The sequence below is a fragment of the Daktulosphaira vitifoliae genome, unplaced genomic scaffold (assembly GCF_025091365.1).
Source record: "Daktulosphaira vitifoliae isolate Bord-2020 unplaced genomic scaffold, ASM2509136v1 Scaffold_4, whole genome shotgun sequence".
NCBI lineage: Eukaryota > Metazoa > Arthropoda > Insecta > Hemiptera > Phylloxeridae > Daktulosphaira > Daktulosphaira vitifoliae.
Window position 1 is genome coordinate 17,201,785 of NW_026099575.1, and position 14,690 is coordinate 17,216,474.

Here is a 14,690-nt window from a genome sequence, read left to right on the forward strand (position 1 = left end):
ATTAGCTGCTGCTTCATTATTCTACGGAATTTAAATTACATAATTAATAAACCAAAAAATTGGATGAATTAATCATAAACCAAAACCTAAGTTATTAAATAATTATAAATATTATGTATTGTAATATATTTGATAATATATATTCTTTAATTTTGGTGTTTTATTAGCTATATTTTTATTATTTATATTAATATATTATAAATTTTTTATTTTTGTTATTATAACTTACAAGTATACGTTATGAATAATGTAAATAAAAAAATAGATAAATATACTTCATTGATTTCATTTAAAGTCCTTCGTGCAACATGAAAGTTGAATAAAAATGTTGACGTCTTTTTTTGGTCAAAAACTGGTATTTTCGTAATGTGGACCAAAAATATAGTAAGGTGACCGACTAAAAAGATCGTGCCCTCTAAAAATAACTGAAATAACGCCTTTGTATTTATAGGATTAATGGAAAAAAACGTTAAAAATTAATAAATGATTTTTACATTTTTATCAACGATATTAAAAATAAAGCATAATCATGTTACTATACATTATTATTATACTTAATCTGAATTTAATAAACGCAAAGTTCCCTTTATAATTTAATTACAAATTTAAGTTGTTTTGATTTATAATATAATTATCGGTCATTGCTCATTGCTTCGCATTGTGATACGAGGAATGCGTGTTTCTGATAAAGTTTTATATCACAATAGAGTTCGTGGGAACGGACTTGGTGTTTTAATTAAGAGGCCACGAGAGAAATTTTTTAAGTAAAATTAAATGTTGGGACACATAATAATTATTACATTATAGTGTTCACAATTAGTTTGATTGGATTTATTGACATATTAGCAATTTAATTAATACAAATATAATTAATTTTAATAAATAATATAGTCTAAATGATAGAAAAACCTTACAGCCTTACAAAAAAAAAAAATAAATAATTAATTAAAATATCAACTAATTTATTATTCAATAACCTTAACCTTGGATATTTTGACTGAAGTTGTTGTTGAAAACATTTACAGAGTTGGAATACAATTTGTAAAAAAGCCTTGCACAATGTATTACTTTTGAAAAAAAATGTACAAATTTATAAAGTAAAAATATGCAATTTTTAAATATAATCATTGTTATCTGAATACTTAAATTCAATACTTCTGATGGTCCTATTTGGAAATTGTAACATACTAAAGTGTTCACATTGTAACAAAATAATCGCACATCATACACATTAAATAAATTTGAGTTAACATATTAAATATACAACATTTCAAATGAGTGGTTTTGAAAGACGTTCCCTTTGACGAATTGTAAATAACACTTTTTATAGTAATTTCATCCATTACTATAGAGAATAAGTGAGGGTTTAAAGCAGAACCTTGTTGCACTCCTACTCTTAATCGAAAACCTTCTAATACTCCTCCTACGCTTTTTACCATGGTACAAGTGCCATCATACATATCTTCAATTATATTAATGTACCTATTCGGGACTCCTTTTCTCATTAATGCCCAATTTAAAACCTCTCTCGGTACTCTACCATATGCTTTCTCCAAATCTATAAACACCATACACAGCTTTTTCTTCTTTTCCGTAAACTTTTTATACACCATAAAAAATGATAATCTTTAGACCTTTTCTCTCTTATTTTTTAAGTCTATAGATTTCTTTCTCGCCTTTTTTTGTTCCTAACCTATCATACAACTCATCATACCTCTTAAACTTCGTCTTACTTACTGTACACTTGGCTTCTTTGCATAAGCGTTTATACTCAATCCAATCTTCTCTCCTTTTGCATATCTGCCATACTTTGAATTGCTTTTTCTTACTTTCTATGATATTTGAACGTCCTCAACCCACCCCAGGTTTCCTTGTTTCCTGGCATTCTACTCCTACTCTCACCAACAATATCCTTTGCAGAATTTTTTTTACACAACTAGCAAATCTATTCCACACATCATTTATGTCTCCCTCTACATTACACATCGTCCTCTCTTTTACCATCTTTACAAACTCTTTTTCATTTACCCTTTCTACCACCGGATCTTCGATTTTTCCTCGTGTTCATTCTATTTTTGTATATTTTCTTTCCGTTATACCACACCTCCATTACCATCAGTCTATGTTGTGTAGTTACACTCTCGCCTGGTATACCTTTACAATCTTTTATTCGATTTACGCTCTCTCTCTCTTTCACTTAAAATAATTAATGTGTGATCTATTCCTCCCGCTCTTATAAGTTATAAAATGTTCTTCCCTCTTTCTAAAATAAGTATTAACCACAGCAAGATCATACCATACTGCGAAATCCAGGATTCTTTCTCCAGCCTATCTTTACATCCTCATTACCAAGTACCCCTTGCATCACCTCATCCATCTCTCTCCAAAACTCTTCCTTGTCTATTTCATCACATCCCACTTATGGTGCATAGGCACTTATTACATTACATTTATTAAACTTAATTGATTATTATACAATGTTTTAAAAATAAACATTTCTTTTTTTCTAACAAAATATGTTTGTCAAATTTATGAATAATTATTAAATTTTTCAAAACTATTAACAATGTTCAACTTTGAACGCTTTGAGGCACGGGTTAAACTTATTTGTTTCTGATCAAACTTTGTATACTTCATTTTAAACATCAAAAGTTACCTAGAAAAAATTACTATGATTTCTATTAAAATTATTTATTATAATAAAAATTTAAAAAATATAGTAATATTAACGAAATATTGAAATTTTCTCATAAATTTATTGTAAATAGTAGTTACACAATTTCCTGACTGCGCATATTAATCTTCACAATACCATTTTTCAATTCTCATAGCATTTTCTATTTAATTATAATGTCAATTTCAAACAAATTAAGCTAAATGTTATTGTAATAAATTCAACTTCATTTTACTATAAATTTTCACAGAATAAACTTTAAAAGGCCAAAAAAATAACATTTTGATAGAAATATACTATTTTATAATTTTTTAGACAAATACAAAATTATTAATTATCAATTTCATACTATATTTAATTGCTATAATAGATATTTATTCATATGTTATACTTAAAAATCATAGAACTACTAACTAGGAATAATGAAGGAAATAGGAGAAATTGCTATTGGAATAAATCACCAATTTCTTAAAATTAAAGGCTATATATATATTTGCATACAAGCATTTTAGTGATTTTAATCACTGTCAATTATCATCTATACTTGTCCCAATTATGCTATGTCCACATTGTGCTGCGACCCCACTGTATTATCGTTTTTTTAAAATAATACTACTTTTCTGAAAAATTTAATGTATTTATTAAAATTAAAATAAAATTTGAATCTTATTATATAATAAAACATTGAAATATTTGTCAATGCTGATTTAAATACTTGATTATTTGTGGAATAAATTACTTAGTGATCTCCAATTTTCAAAATAAAATTTAGTACTCCGTGAGCGATTAAAATTTAGTCATCTTTTGACTAGATTATTAGATTTAAAACCTCAAATTTTAATGTGGCCTGCCGTTGGATTTTTCCGAGTTATAAATTTTTTTTAAGCCCATTTCTATAATGTTTATTTGGATACCATTTTGTATGTACGCATCGTACTTTTGTTTATATTTTGGGTTATGTAAACAGAAAAGACAAATTTTAGCTTAATAATAGTTAAGTTTTCTTTTGCATACTTGTTGTGCTAAATAATAATTAGTTGGTTATCATTATGTATAATTTTGAATACACATTTGTATTTTATTTTTTGGTCGGATTATCTTTAATGTTGATAAAATTTTTTGAATTAGCCTTGTTTAAGAGGGAAATTATACTAATTAAGTTAAATACATAATTAAGAAATTCTCGATCCAACATCAACTATTAGCAATAATTTCAAATAAGACAAAGTTATATTTCTATTTTTGATAACATCTAATTATAATTTTCATTAGAATATAATAGTTATTAGATAATAATGAGAGAGTATAGAATATTAGAATATTATAATTTAATATTAAAAAAATAATACTTAGTTGTATTGAATATCTACCACAAAAAAAAAGGTAAATACCATATTTGACATAAATGTGTTAAAATTTGATTGGTACAGGTACAAAATAAATCGTCGGATTGTTGCAAAAACTCATTACGGACTATTTTTATAGAATTTTTTTAATATTTATTATTAACATCACTAGTTACCAAAGTGAAAGGCGGTAATTTCAACATTACAACCGTGTTTATTTAAAAATAATTGCGTGATTATACATTAAATGACGGTAAAAGGAAAATAAATAACTGTTAATGAGTTTCCGTGTCAAGCCGAAGAAATAAAAAAACTGTGTATTGTTTTCTACACCAATGATAGCTATTTAATTTTAAAAGCCCTCCATGATATATTTTTTAAATACTGAATCAACAACATTAATTCTAAGAACAATGAAAAATATTTAATGAAGTTTTTTAACAATTATTACTGAAAAATAGAACCAACTCCAAGAGCTAATTTTTGAAACCATTATTTGTGCATTTTATATAAAAATAAAGTTAAAAACTATCAAATTTTGTGTACTTTTAATTCTTTTTCTTGTGAGATCCAACTTTTCTAATGACATCTATTTTATTATTTACATAGTTATAATTAGATCACGGAATCTTATGCAATGTTAAGGAGGATTTAAAATATCGACATTTTAAGCCATGATGAATTTATATACAAATTTGTACAATGCATATTTTTCATATTTTAGATGTCAGTGCATGTAATAGCATTTCTTGAATATTAATTAATAAAAGCATATAAAATGCATTTTTAAATATATTCTTAGGTCTATCAGATGTATGAACTGAAAAAATACATATATATATATATATTATACAGGGTGGCCTACAACTCACTGACAACTTAAATAACTTTTGATCCAGTTAATATTTTTAGCTGATTTTTTTTTAAATAATAGTTATACGTTAGGTCTATAGCTATATCTCAATAATTAATTTTTTTACATTTTATTAAAAATATTAATTATTTTTAAATTTTAAATAAAATGTAAAAAAAAAATCTAAGATAGCTATTTTGTAGAGTAGAATTTAAGAAAAATTTTAGTAAAAAAATATCTTATTAATATTCAGTAGTAAATATTCTGTAGCGTTTTGAAGTTTGTGAAAATTTGAATTTTCATGTATTATTTTACGGTATTAAACATTGAAATACGTATTGAGAAAAGGACAGATAAAAACGCTATCTTTTCATGATTACTGCTGTGTATACATACGATGATAGTGTGTATACATTACAAACTTGGCATAAATACCATAATAAGAAATTAGATAAGGCAATTATTACTTAACACTCTCATTCAAAAGTATATCAAAAGATAGCGTTTTCTTCTGTCCTTTTCTCAATACGTATTTCAATGTTTAATACCGTAAAATAATACATGAAAATTCAAATTTTCACAAACTTCAAAACGCTACAGAATATTTACTACTGAATATTAATAAGATATTTTTTTACTAAAATTTTTCTTAAATTCTACTCTACAAAATAGCTATCTTAGATTTTTTTTTTACATTTTATTTAAAATTTAAAAATAATTAATATTTTTAATAAAATGTAAAAAAATGAATTATTGAGATATAGCTATAGACCTAACATCTAACTAATATTTAAAAAAAAAATCAGCTAAAAATATTAACTGGATCAAAAGTTATTTAAGTTGTCAGTGAGTGGTGGGCCACCTGTATTTATATATAAAGAAGATTCATTTTGGAAAGTAAATAAAAAACTTTAATCTTTATTATAAAATGTCTTAACTTAATATTTGTCTGCAATGAAAGTTTAATTGATGTAATAGTTGTAATTATTAATATAAACATTATGAACACTTAAAAATCATTACAATTTATGATTGGCTATATGTATTTTTATAAGAATTCAATATTTATATACAATTAATATTATGATGACTTTTATAAGATTAGAAGTCATGGTAATATTGATTTATTACCAATTAAGTGAATAATTATTTTTTCGTTTAAAATTTTATTACGTTTATATGCAATAAGAGTTATGCTAATGTTAACTGATTATTACAACGGTTGCTTCTCTTGAAAAAATTATTTAAAAAATCATGCGGTAAAATACATTAGAAGACTAAGACCACCAAACTCATTAACTAAATGAATTCAAATAAATACGGAAAAGAGAAAACTTAAAACTTGATTGAAATTATTATAAAACAATGAAGATTTTTTGTATAATAAAAGTAGAATAAAATGAATATTTATAAGTTATTAATACCAACAATCAACTTTTTTCGCAAAAGAAATCGCGTACTGTTAACAGTAAATAATGTAAAAACATAATGTTTACTTCCATCGTTTACATACGTGGATTTTTATTATATATGTATCATTGTAATAATCATTATAAGTTAAAATTAGCATAACTCTTATTGCGTAAAAATTTAATAAAATTTTAAACGAAAAAATAATTATTCACTTTATAACTTAGTAATAAATCAATATTACCATGATTTCTAGTCTTAAAAACCAATAAACTTAAAATTAACTGTCATTAAAAAATAATTAATTAACAAGTTTAAACGAATAAATCTTAAACCATATTTATGTATTTTATTACAAACTTCCAAGTAGTCGGAGAGTACAATATTCCAAAATTATAAAATATATCTAGTATGATGATGAATAACAAATATTTAAATAATAATAAATAAACTGAACGATAAAGGCTCGTCATTGGTTTAATAAAATGTTCGTTGAATCAACGAATTTGTTCATAAAAATATGTTCGATAATCTTGTTTGTTGGGACAACGAACAGTTGTTCATTGATTACATGGGTATTAATAATTGAGTTCATAATAATATCAAACGGGATTTACTAATTTAAAAAATAGAATTTTAGATTTAATGTACAGTGATAATTGAGTTTAAAGAGTTTCATATAATTATTTTAAATTATTGACTATATAAATAAATTGTATTAAATTTTAATTATTTAGCCAATAAAATATTTATATTTTTAAAATGCTCAAAAGTTTCTATGAAAGTGGGCTAAACAACTATGACAAACAAAATATCAATAAAGTTTATAGTGCATAGTTCATATAATTTTTTTTTAATCAAAATAATGTTACTCGATTCAGAGGATTTATGGCACTTGTTAAGATACCATAAGGATGTCACTTATTTTTAAAATTTAAGATATTCTTCTAAAACTATAATTGCATTTTTTATTAAAAAATACAAAATAATGTTAGAAAAAAAATAGTATTTATATCAAGATAAATTAAATAAATCGAGCGCACTTAATATTAAAATATACACACATATATCTAACAAATTTTAGTTAACATTTTATTAATGTTTAAATGTTTTTTTAAATACAAAAAAAAATTACTTTTTCTTTAAATTTATCAATAAAAAAACCCAGCATAGTAGGGTCGAGGCACAGCTTAGTTAGCTTAGTCGGATCAAGTATAACGATATCTGACAGTGATTAAAATCACTATCATAAAAAACGCTTCAATGCAAATCTGTAGGTAGTGCTTAATTAAAAAAATTGGTGGATTATTCCAATTATTTCCTTAATTATACCCTGATCACAAGTTTTATGATTTATACGTGTAATATATTAATAAATATATATTTATATAAAGGGAAAATGTTTTATTTAAAAAAATAAATATATCGAATGATAGAGGTATATAAATAATATTATTATAATAATAATGTGTTTAATATTAAAAAAATGGTGGATTATTCCAAAAGCGACATGATCTGCTATTTCCTGATTAAGATAAAGTATGTCGAATGAAAAAAGGATATAAATATTATTTCTCATAAAAAAATTTTGTTGATCCCTACACTTTACAATAAGTTATAGTATTATAAAGTTAAAAATGTAAATTATAAAATTGAGAATTTTAACACAATAATAGCATTCAGTAGCCATTTTCACCGTAAAGACAAAATAAAGAGTGAACATTTTTTTTTTCCATAATAAAGTAATACATTACATTAGCTTTCTTTTAAGATATATCTATTATATAATAAGATATAAAAGTGTCAGACTTTCCGGAACAATTTCAAAAGTTAAGTTGTAAAAGTTAATTTTTTGTGAAAAAGTTGTCATTTTGTATCCCCCCGTGGACAGACAAAGGGTTAGATTTATATAAAAAAATACAGCAAATGATAGACATCATGCATATATGAAAAAAAAATTATATTTAAAAAATTTGGTCTTTTTTGAAAAGTTATGGCAGTTTTAAATAAAAAATGTTTTAAAAATGTGTGAAAATTAGTGATTTTTTAATTTTTAATTTCCCTTATTTACGGTGAACGAGGGAAATTTTTTCAATTTTTGAGTGTAATGTCTTCGACTAGATACGATTTTTAATCTTTTATCGTTGAAAGAAATCAGTTTCGAATCGAAGCTAAAAATAATTTAATTTGAAAAAACAATTTTAAATATTGGAAATTTTTCAAATAATAAATACTTAACTATAATTTGTTTGATATCGGTGGGAGAGGGGTAAGTTTACATTAGTTGGAAGATGATTTTCTTGGGTTTCAATCATAATTTTCTTTTTTCTTTTACCTATTAATAATCTAATTTTGAGTTTTACTAAAAATTAAATAATATAAAATATTAAAATTAAATATATAAACCTTAAGCTCCATACAAAAAAAAAAATTATTAGAGTGAATATTCAATATATGACAACCATATTTTTGTTTTAAAGGACCAATAAAATTTTCTTATTTATACTCCATTTGAAAACATAATCCTAACTACAATATTGCTGTGTGCAGGGTGCAGGGCACGTGTTATGCTCGCCTCGCACTTGAGTCTGCACAAATTTGATTAATTGTTCGAGCCGCTAATTTGTGTTTTAATTAGTTAATAAATTTTAAATAATTTTTTTTTGTTAAACTTTTTATCTCTTTCAGTTTTTAATAAGAAGATCTAATATGTGAAATTAAAATTTATTTTATTGAAACATTCTAAGAATTAGCTAAAAAATTAAAATGTTTGGCCAAAACAAAGTTCTTGTTCAAGAGATTTTTCCATGGCAGCTTCAAAATTGTGTTCCATGAATCTGGGCAGTTGATGTGAGGTAAAGCTTGGTAAGTTAGAGTTTTGTACTTGTCCAACTGGTAAATAGTTAAATCCATCTAAATGAACATTGACATTGACTTTGTTGCATTGATGATTGTTGATATTCTTTAAAATGGTGACATTAATGCGAACTTTGTCAACTTTGAAGTTAGAAGATTTGTAGAAAGCTTGTTGTTCTCCAGAAAGCATGGTTTTTAAGTCACTAGTCCATTGTATGTTCTTAAGAACGGTGTTATAACGCAATTGATAGGTTTTTGAGTCCAATCGTGTGTAGGAGAATGAGTTAATTTGTCTGTCACCGTGTTGCCAGTTTTTGGATCCAATATTGTTCATTTCCAAAGCGTTCAACTTTTCTTGCCATTTCAAATCGAACAATTTAGAGTATTGTCCAGTTTTGATGTTGTTCATTGGGGTGTTGATTTCATTCTTAAGCTTAAACAATAATCCTTTGTGAATGGAATTGTGTACTTCATCAGCGACGGTTTCTTCTAAAACAGTAAAGTATTTGTAGTTAAATGGTTCGTACAAAGCTTCAACTTCGTATCCATGTTGGTTGGTGGCGACAACATCAGCATATTCGAATTTGGACGGTCTGTAAAAAGTTTTACCAGTGCTCAATTTCTCAGTGACATTGCTGCGGACCTTGTGCAATTCAACGGCGAAATCTCCGTGTTGGCCGTCGACTGTGGAATCAATTTTGAAAAATCCTTCGGTTCTGAGTTGGTCAAAGTTGTATTGAACGAAAAGAGCGTCTCTTTCTGAATCGATAACCAAGTATTTCAAATGACCGTTTTCAATGTTCTTGATTTGAGCATTCTTCAAGGTGATGACTTCACGTTGGGGGTTCTTGATATAAACATTTCTAACATTTAATGGGGTTTTTAAATCGTTGACGCCAACGTTGTAGTTTAATTGTTGTTCCTTAGCAATGATTCTGTCAATGGCGGCGATTTTTTCAACAACGCCTCTGCTGGCGGTACCAGGTTGGAAAACTTCAACATTGTTGTTGTGTTTGTATTGCTCACTGGATTCTTCATTTGAGCCAACTTCTTCGGATTCAAAAGACCAACCATTTTCGTAGTTGTTCATTTGGTTGAATTTTTTGTAATAGTAGTTGGATTCAATGTCATCGTTTTCAAAGAATTCACTTTTTGGCGTTTGCATAAACTCAGAGTCCGATCCATATTTGTAGACGTCTTGTCTTTGGTCTGGAATATTAAAAAAAAACATTACTGTATTATTAATAACTGATAAATAATGAAATGGAATTGTCGATTAAATCATTTTCAAGCGAAATTACAGTTAATAAAATCATATTTTAATTGTTGAAATGTATACAATGATTCGTTTATCATAATCGCCTCACAAAATAAAAGTAATTTCGGAAATATTTTTTTGGCTTTTTTTAGTCATTCGTATTTATCTAATGTACAAAATAAAAAATCATTGGTTACTTCATATTTTTATAGGCAAGGAAGAGTGCGCCCGAGAAATGTCTAATTATAAAAATAATCATACCCATTCTTAATCTTTTCAGTCTACATTTTAAAATGCTAATTTATTTTGTAAGTAATTGAGTAGGTTATGATAAACGAATCATTTTATATACATTAGAATTTAGTTAAATATATTGTAAGTTAGTATTATTTCATAAAATTAATTGTCCAACGGATATATTGGTGTAATTTAAATAGACCCCAGACATTATATTATTTTAGATAGGTTTTTAGCGTTTGATTAATTAAAAAAGTACATAGGGACAATAAAGTTATTTATATAATTATATTGTTTTATTCCCTATATTTAGACATACAATGTGTTATATGACATGCGTTGTCTTAATATTAATATTGAAATATGTGTAACTATGATTTTTAATATTTATAATGTTATGAAATAATGGTAATGATCTTAATTATGAATAATAAGAGTAAACAAGTTCTTTTTAGAAGTATTCAATTAAAATTTTAAAGTTATGAATATTTTTTATAAGAATTCTTTATATATTAGAGTAAAATTTACTTACTGTGATCTCCAGGGAATTTTCTGACAAAAGTAGCATCGAGAGCTACAATTGTTACGAACAATGAAGCGATAACCAAAGCTGCCTTCATGTTAAGTCTGTTAAAATTGCAGAAATAAACTGATATCTGTTATGAATTAATGGTATACTTATACTTAAAAAATCGATGACTTGTGATTGAATTTTGTAAACGTATGTTATTTAGGTGTAACACGTAATGAACTTTTTAAGATAAAATATTGGATTATAGTTTGACCTTCAAATTTCAACAAATAGGGCTAAAGCAGACGAATTCATTGTTTTAGAGTTACTTTAACAACAATATTTTAATTAACTTAAAAAAAAAATCTCGCAGCAATAATGCATTTGTTATTATTAAACAAAAATACCATGATGTGTTTTATTATTATTATATAATACACTTATTTGGAAGTATAAATCTTTTTTATATAAAATGTATTTTTAAATTAAGGCTTCTAAAATTTAATTTCAACAAAATTATTTAATTTATTAAAAACTTATTAAAAAAAAAAAAAAATGAATTTATTTTTCTAAACTAGAGAAACAACGAGATACTTAACTAAAAGTTTTATATTTTTCAAATATTGGACTATATTAAATAATTTTGGTATCTCGAATTGATGTATCAAAATTTTTATGTTTTCTTGTTATAACGGAATAAAGTTGAATCTAGCTGTCAAATTTGGAAAATAACAAATTGTGAAAACATTGATATGATAGGTAAATATTTTTTTTACCCAACAATTTTTGGTTTATTGGCAATAAATTTATAAATTCAATTTCAACGCGTAAATTTTAACCTAAAATTATCTCATGAACTTGATTACCCAATTTGCTTTGTTTGCAATATTTAAAAATTAGAATTATTATTATTATCTATATATATCATAACACCGCTGATTACAAAATAGTTCTTTATTATTAATTAACATATACGTGAAAAATACTTAAGCTATACTCTTGTTGTATTATTACACGGTGAGAATTTGAAGCAACATGTTTGCGTAATTAAAATTAAAGTTAATTTAAAACACTAAAATTACAATATTCTTGCCTTGAACATAATTTATAATACTTTTACATAGACAGAAAAATATCGAGAAAGTACCCGTGTGATATTTTCTAGGGAATTCGATAGTTTTTAAGTATTCTATTTTATTACTAATTATAATATTATGATTTACTTGATTAATGTAGGATAGACTTCATACATTTAAAAACTCAATGAAATTGTTTATATTTTTATTAAAAGTAATTTTGTGTTCAAATGTATTTTTAATAATTTATCATTTTTATTTCTTCTTTTGTGAGAGTATTATGTTTGTTAATGTTAGTTTGAAGTTTAATTAAATAAAAATATTGGATTAGATTAATAAGTCAAATATGTTGTACAAACGAGTATTTACATATAAAAATAATTATAATTAAAAACAAAAAAAAAATACTGTTTTTAAATAAATACTGATTTTGATTTTCAATATGTTAAAAATAATCTATGCAAAATGTTATTTTTTTTTACCTTTAATGTTGATTTTTATGAAAGTTTATAATAAAATAAGGTTGAACAATTTTTTTTAGTAATTTTTTAATTTGTGTAATAGTTTTAGAATTATACTCTAAATTTGACTAAAATTAACAGTTTTATTTGTTTTATTAAATAAAGAGCAGAGTACCATTTACTAGTATAAAAGAGGAAGACACTTTTGCTCTGAAATCGTATTTTTCTTAAATAATCATTTTTTCAAAATGTTTCAAATGTCTTTTTTTTCTTTACTTTGTATATGTGGTGCAATTAATTTTAGAGTAACGGCCACAAAAGTTTCTGAATTGAATACTTTGGTGCAACACCCAGGCTGGAGAAAATTAACAACATATATACATGCTGATAGATTTATATTTTGTGGTCGGAATTTTGAAACTTATATTGAAAGGTTTACTTTGAAAACATTATTTCCAAGTGATTCGGACACTAATCTTATTACAGAAGAGAATTTTAACGATAGAGTATGGCAATTCCATTTGTTATTGAGCGTTTACTATGCTATTGATCTAAAAGGTCTCATCGATTTAACGATATATTTCTGGAATTTCTGTACACATCACCGCAATTTTGAATTGAAAAAAAATTGTCAAGAGAGTTTGGCTGAAAATTTTCAAAACGTTTACAATGAAATTATAAAGATGAAAAATGCATTATTATTTTTTTTTTCATTGGGTTCAGCCATTAGAAATGTTGAAGATATACTTTATAATGGAATTCATACTAGTTTAGATATTTTGGGGAAGTTAGAAACAATAGATCCTACAAGTGTCTATTTTCATGAAACAAGTATACAAGCAAAACAAGATATTCTTACATTTTTTGACAAGCATACTGAATATTTATCCTTATATTTAGAAAATCCAAAAGAATCTCTAAGTAATACTTCTTTGTATAGATTACCAATTGAAGAACGACTTAAAAAAATTCAAGAAACATTTGAAACATATATTAAGACACTTATTGAAAATAACAACAGTTACGGTTTTTTGTATAATCCAGATACTCATTATGTCACAAACAATTGTATAGAGTGATTTGGAAGCTTAACTTTAATAAAAGTAAACTTTTATCTATATTTGAATAAAAAATAAAACATAATATGATTTTTGAATTATTAAAATTTGAATGATTAAAATATTGTAATTATCTTTGATATTTTAAAATAAAATATTTTAAATTATTTTATTTTTTAACTTAAAAAATATTCAATTGGCGTATACCACTAAATAAATATAGTTTAAAAAAACTCTATTGAGCCATATTTTTTGTATATTGAGCGCCCAGCGATTTTTTTCACAAGAATACTAGTATTTTTCATTCATTATTGTTTTAAGCTTATTTTAAAAACTTTTTTGTTCAACGTGCTTTAAAAGCGTGTTTTTTAGTTTTTTAAACTATATTTATTTTTTTACTTTTTATATTTCTATGACATCGCTGTCACGTCACGGAGTGTTTTTTGTCAATTATGACTATCTATAGATATAATTTCTGTATTACCAGTTAGCGTATTTATAAACTCACAACAATGTGTCTTACTACCATTGATAATAAAGACTGTATACCTGCGAATATCGCCATAAAAACCAATTAGCCTCCTGTATTTGTAATCCCTTATGTATTATGCATGTATATTAACTCAAAAAAATTTGAACCTTTAAATGTTTTTATCTAATAATATTATCAGATATTTTTATTGTGTATTTACACAATAATAATTTATAATAATAATATTGATGACACGCGCGCTTGTACGGGTACCAAAACCAAAATAAAATTATACAGAAAAAAAATTGATTGGGTCGACCATAGTTTTTTACTTTTAGAATTCAGTGACTAGCAAACTGAATTTAAAAATCAAAATGATAATAGGAGACTACATAAAATATGTTGAAATATAGTGAATGTACACGTACATATGCTATTAACAAAAGGATATGGCTATTTAAAATAATCAGAAAATTTG

The 14,690-nt window shown here is 24.8% G+C and overlaps 2 protein-coding genes across 3 annotated transcripts in view; one reads left to right on the forward strand and one right to left on the reverse strand.

Moving 5' to 3' along the window:
• The window catches only part of LOC126905864 (uncharacterized), a 254,847-nt gene that overhangs the window by 183,105 nt on the left and 57,052 nt on the right, over positions 1-14,690 (forward strand). The window lies entirely within an intron of this gene.
• Positions 8,992-11,332, reverse strand: LOC126905859 (uncharacterized). Its single transcript, XM_050685973.1, has 2 exons — positions 11,167-11,332; positions 8,992-10,348 (listed from the first exon to the last, which is right to left on the reverse strand). The coding sequence occupies exons 1-2, from the start codon at positions 11,252-11,254 to the stop codon at positions 9,045-9,047; spliced, it is 1,392 nt and encodes a 463-aa protein (XP_050541930.1). The 5' UTR covers positions 11,255-11,332; the 3' UTR covers positions 8,992-9,044.

Bases quoted from the DNA above. Each gene is read 5' to 3' on its own strand.
- LOC126905859 (XM_050685973.1), bottom strand. From the start codon at position 11,254: ATGAAGGCAGCTTTGGTTATCGCTTCATTGTTCGTAACAATTGTAGCT. The intron at 10,349-11,166 runs GTAAGTAAATTT...TTAATATTCCAG, and splicing joins AAAATTCCCTGGAGATCACA to ACCAAAGACAAGACGTCTAC.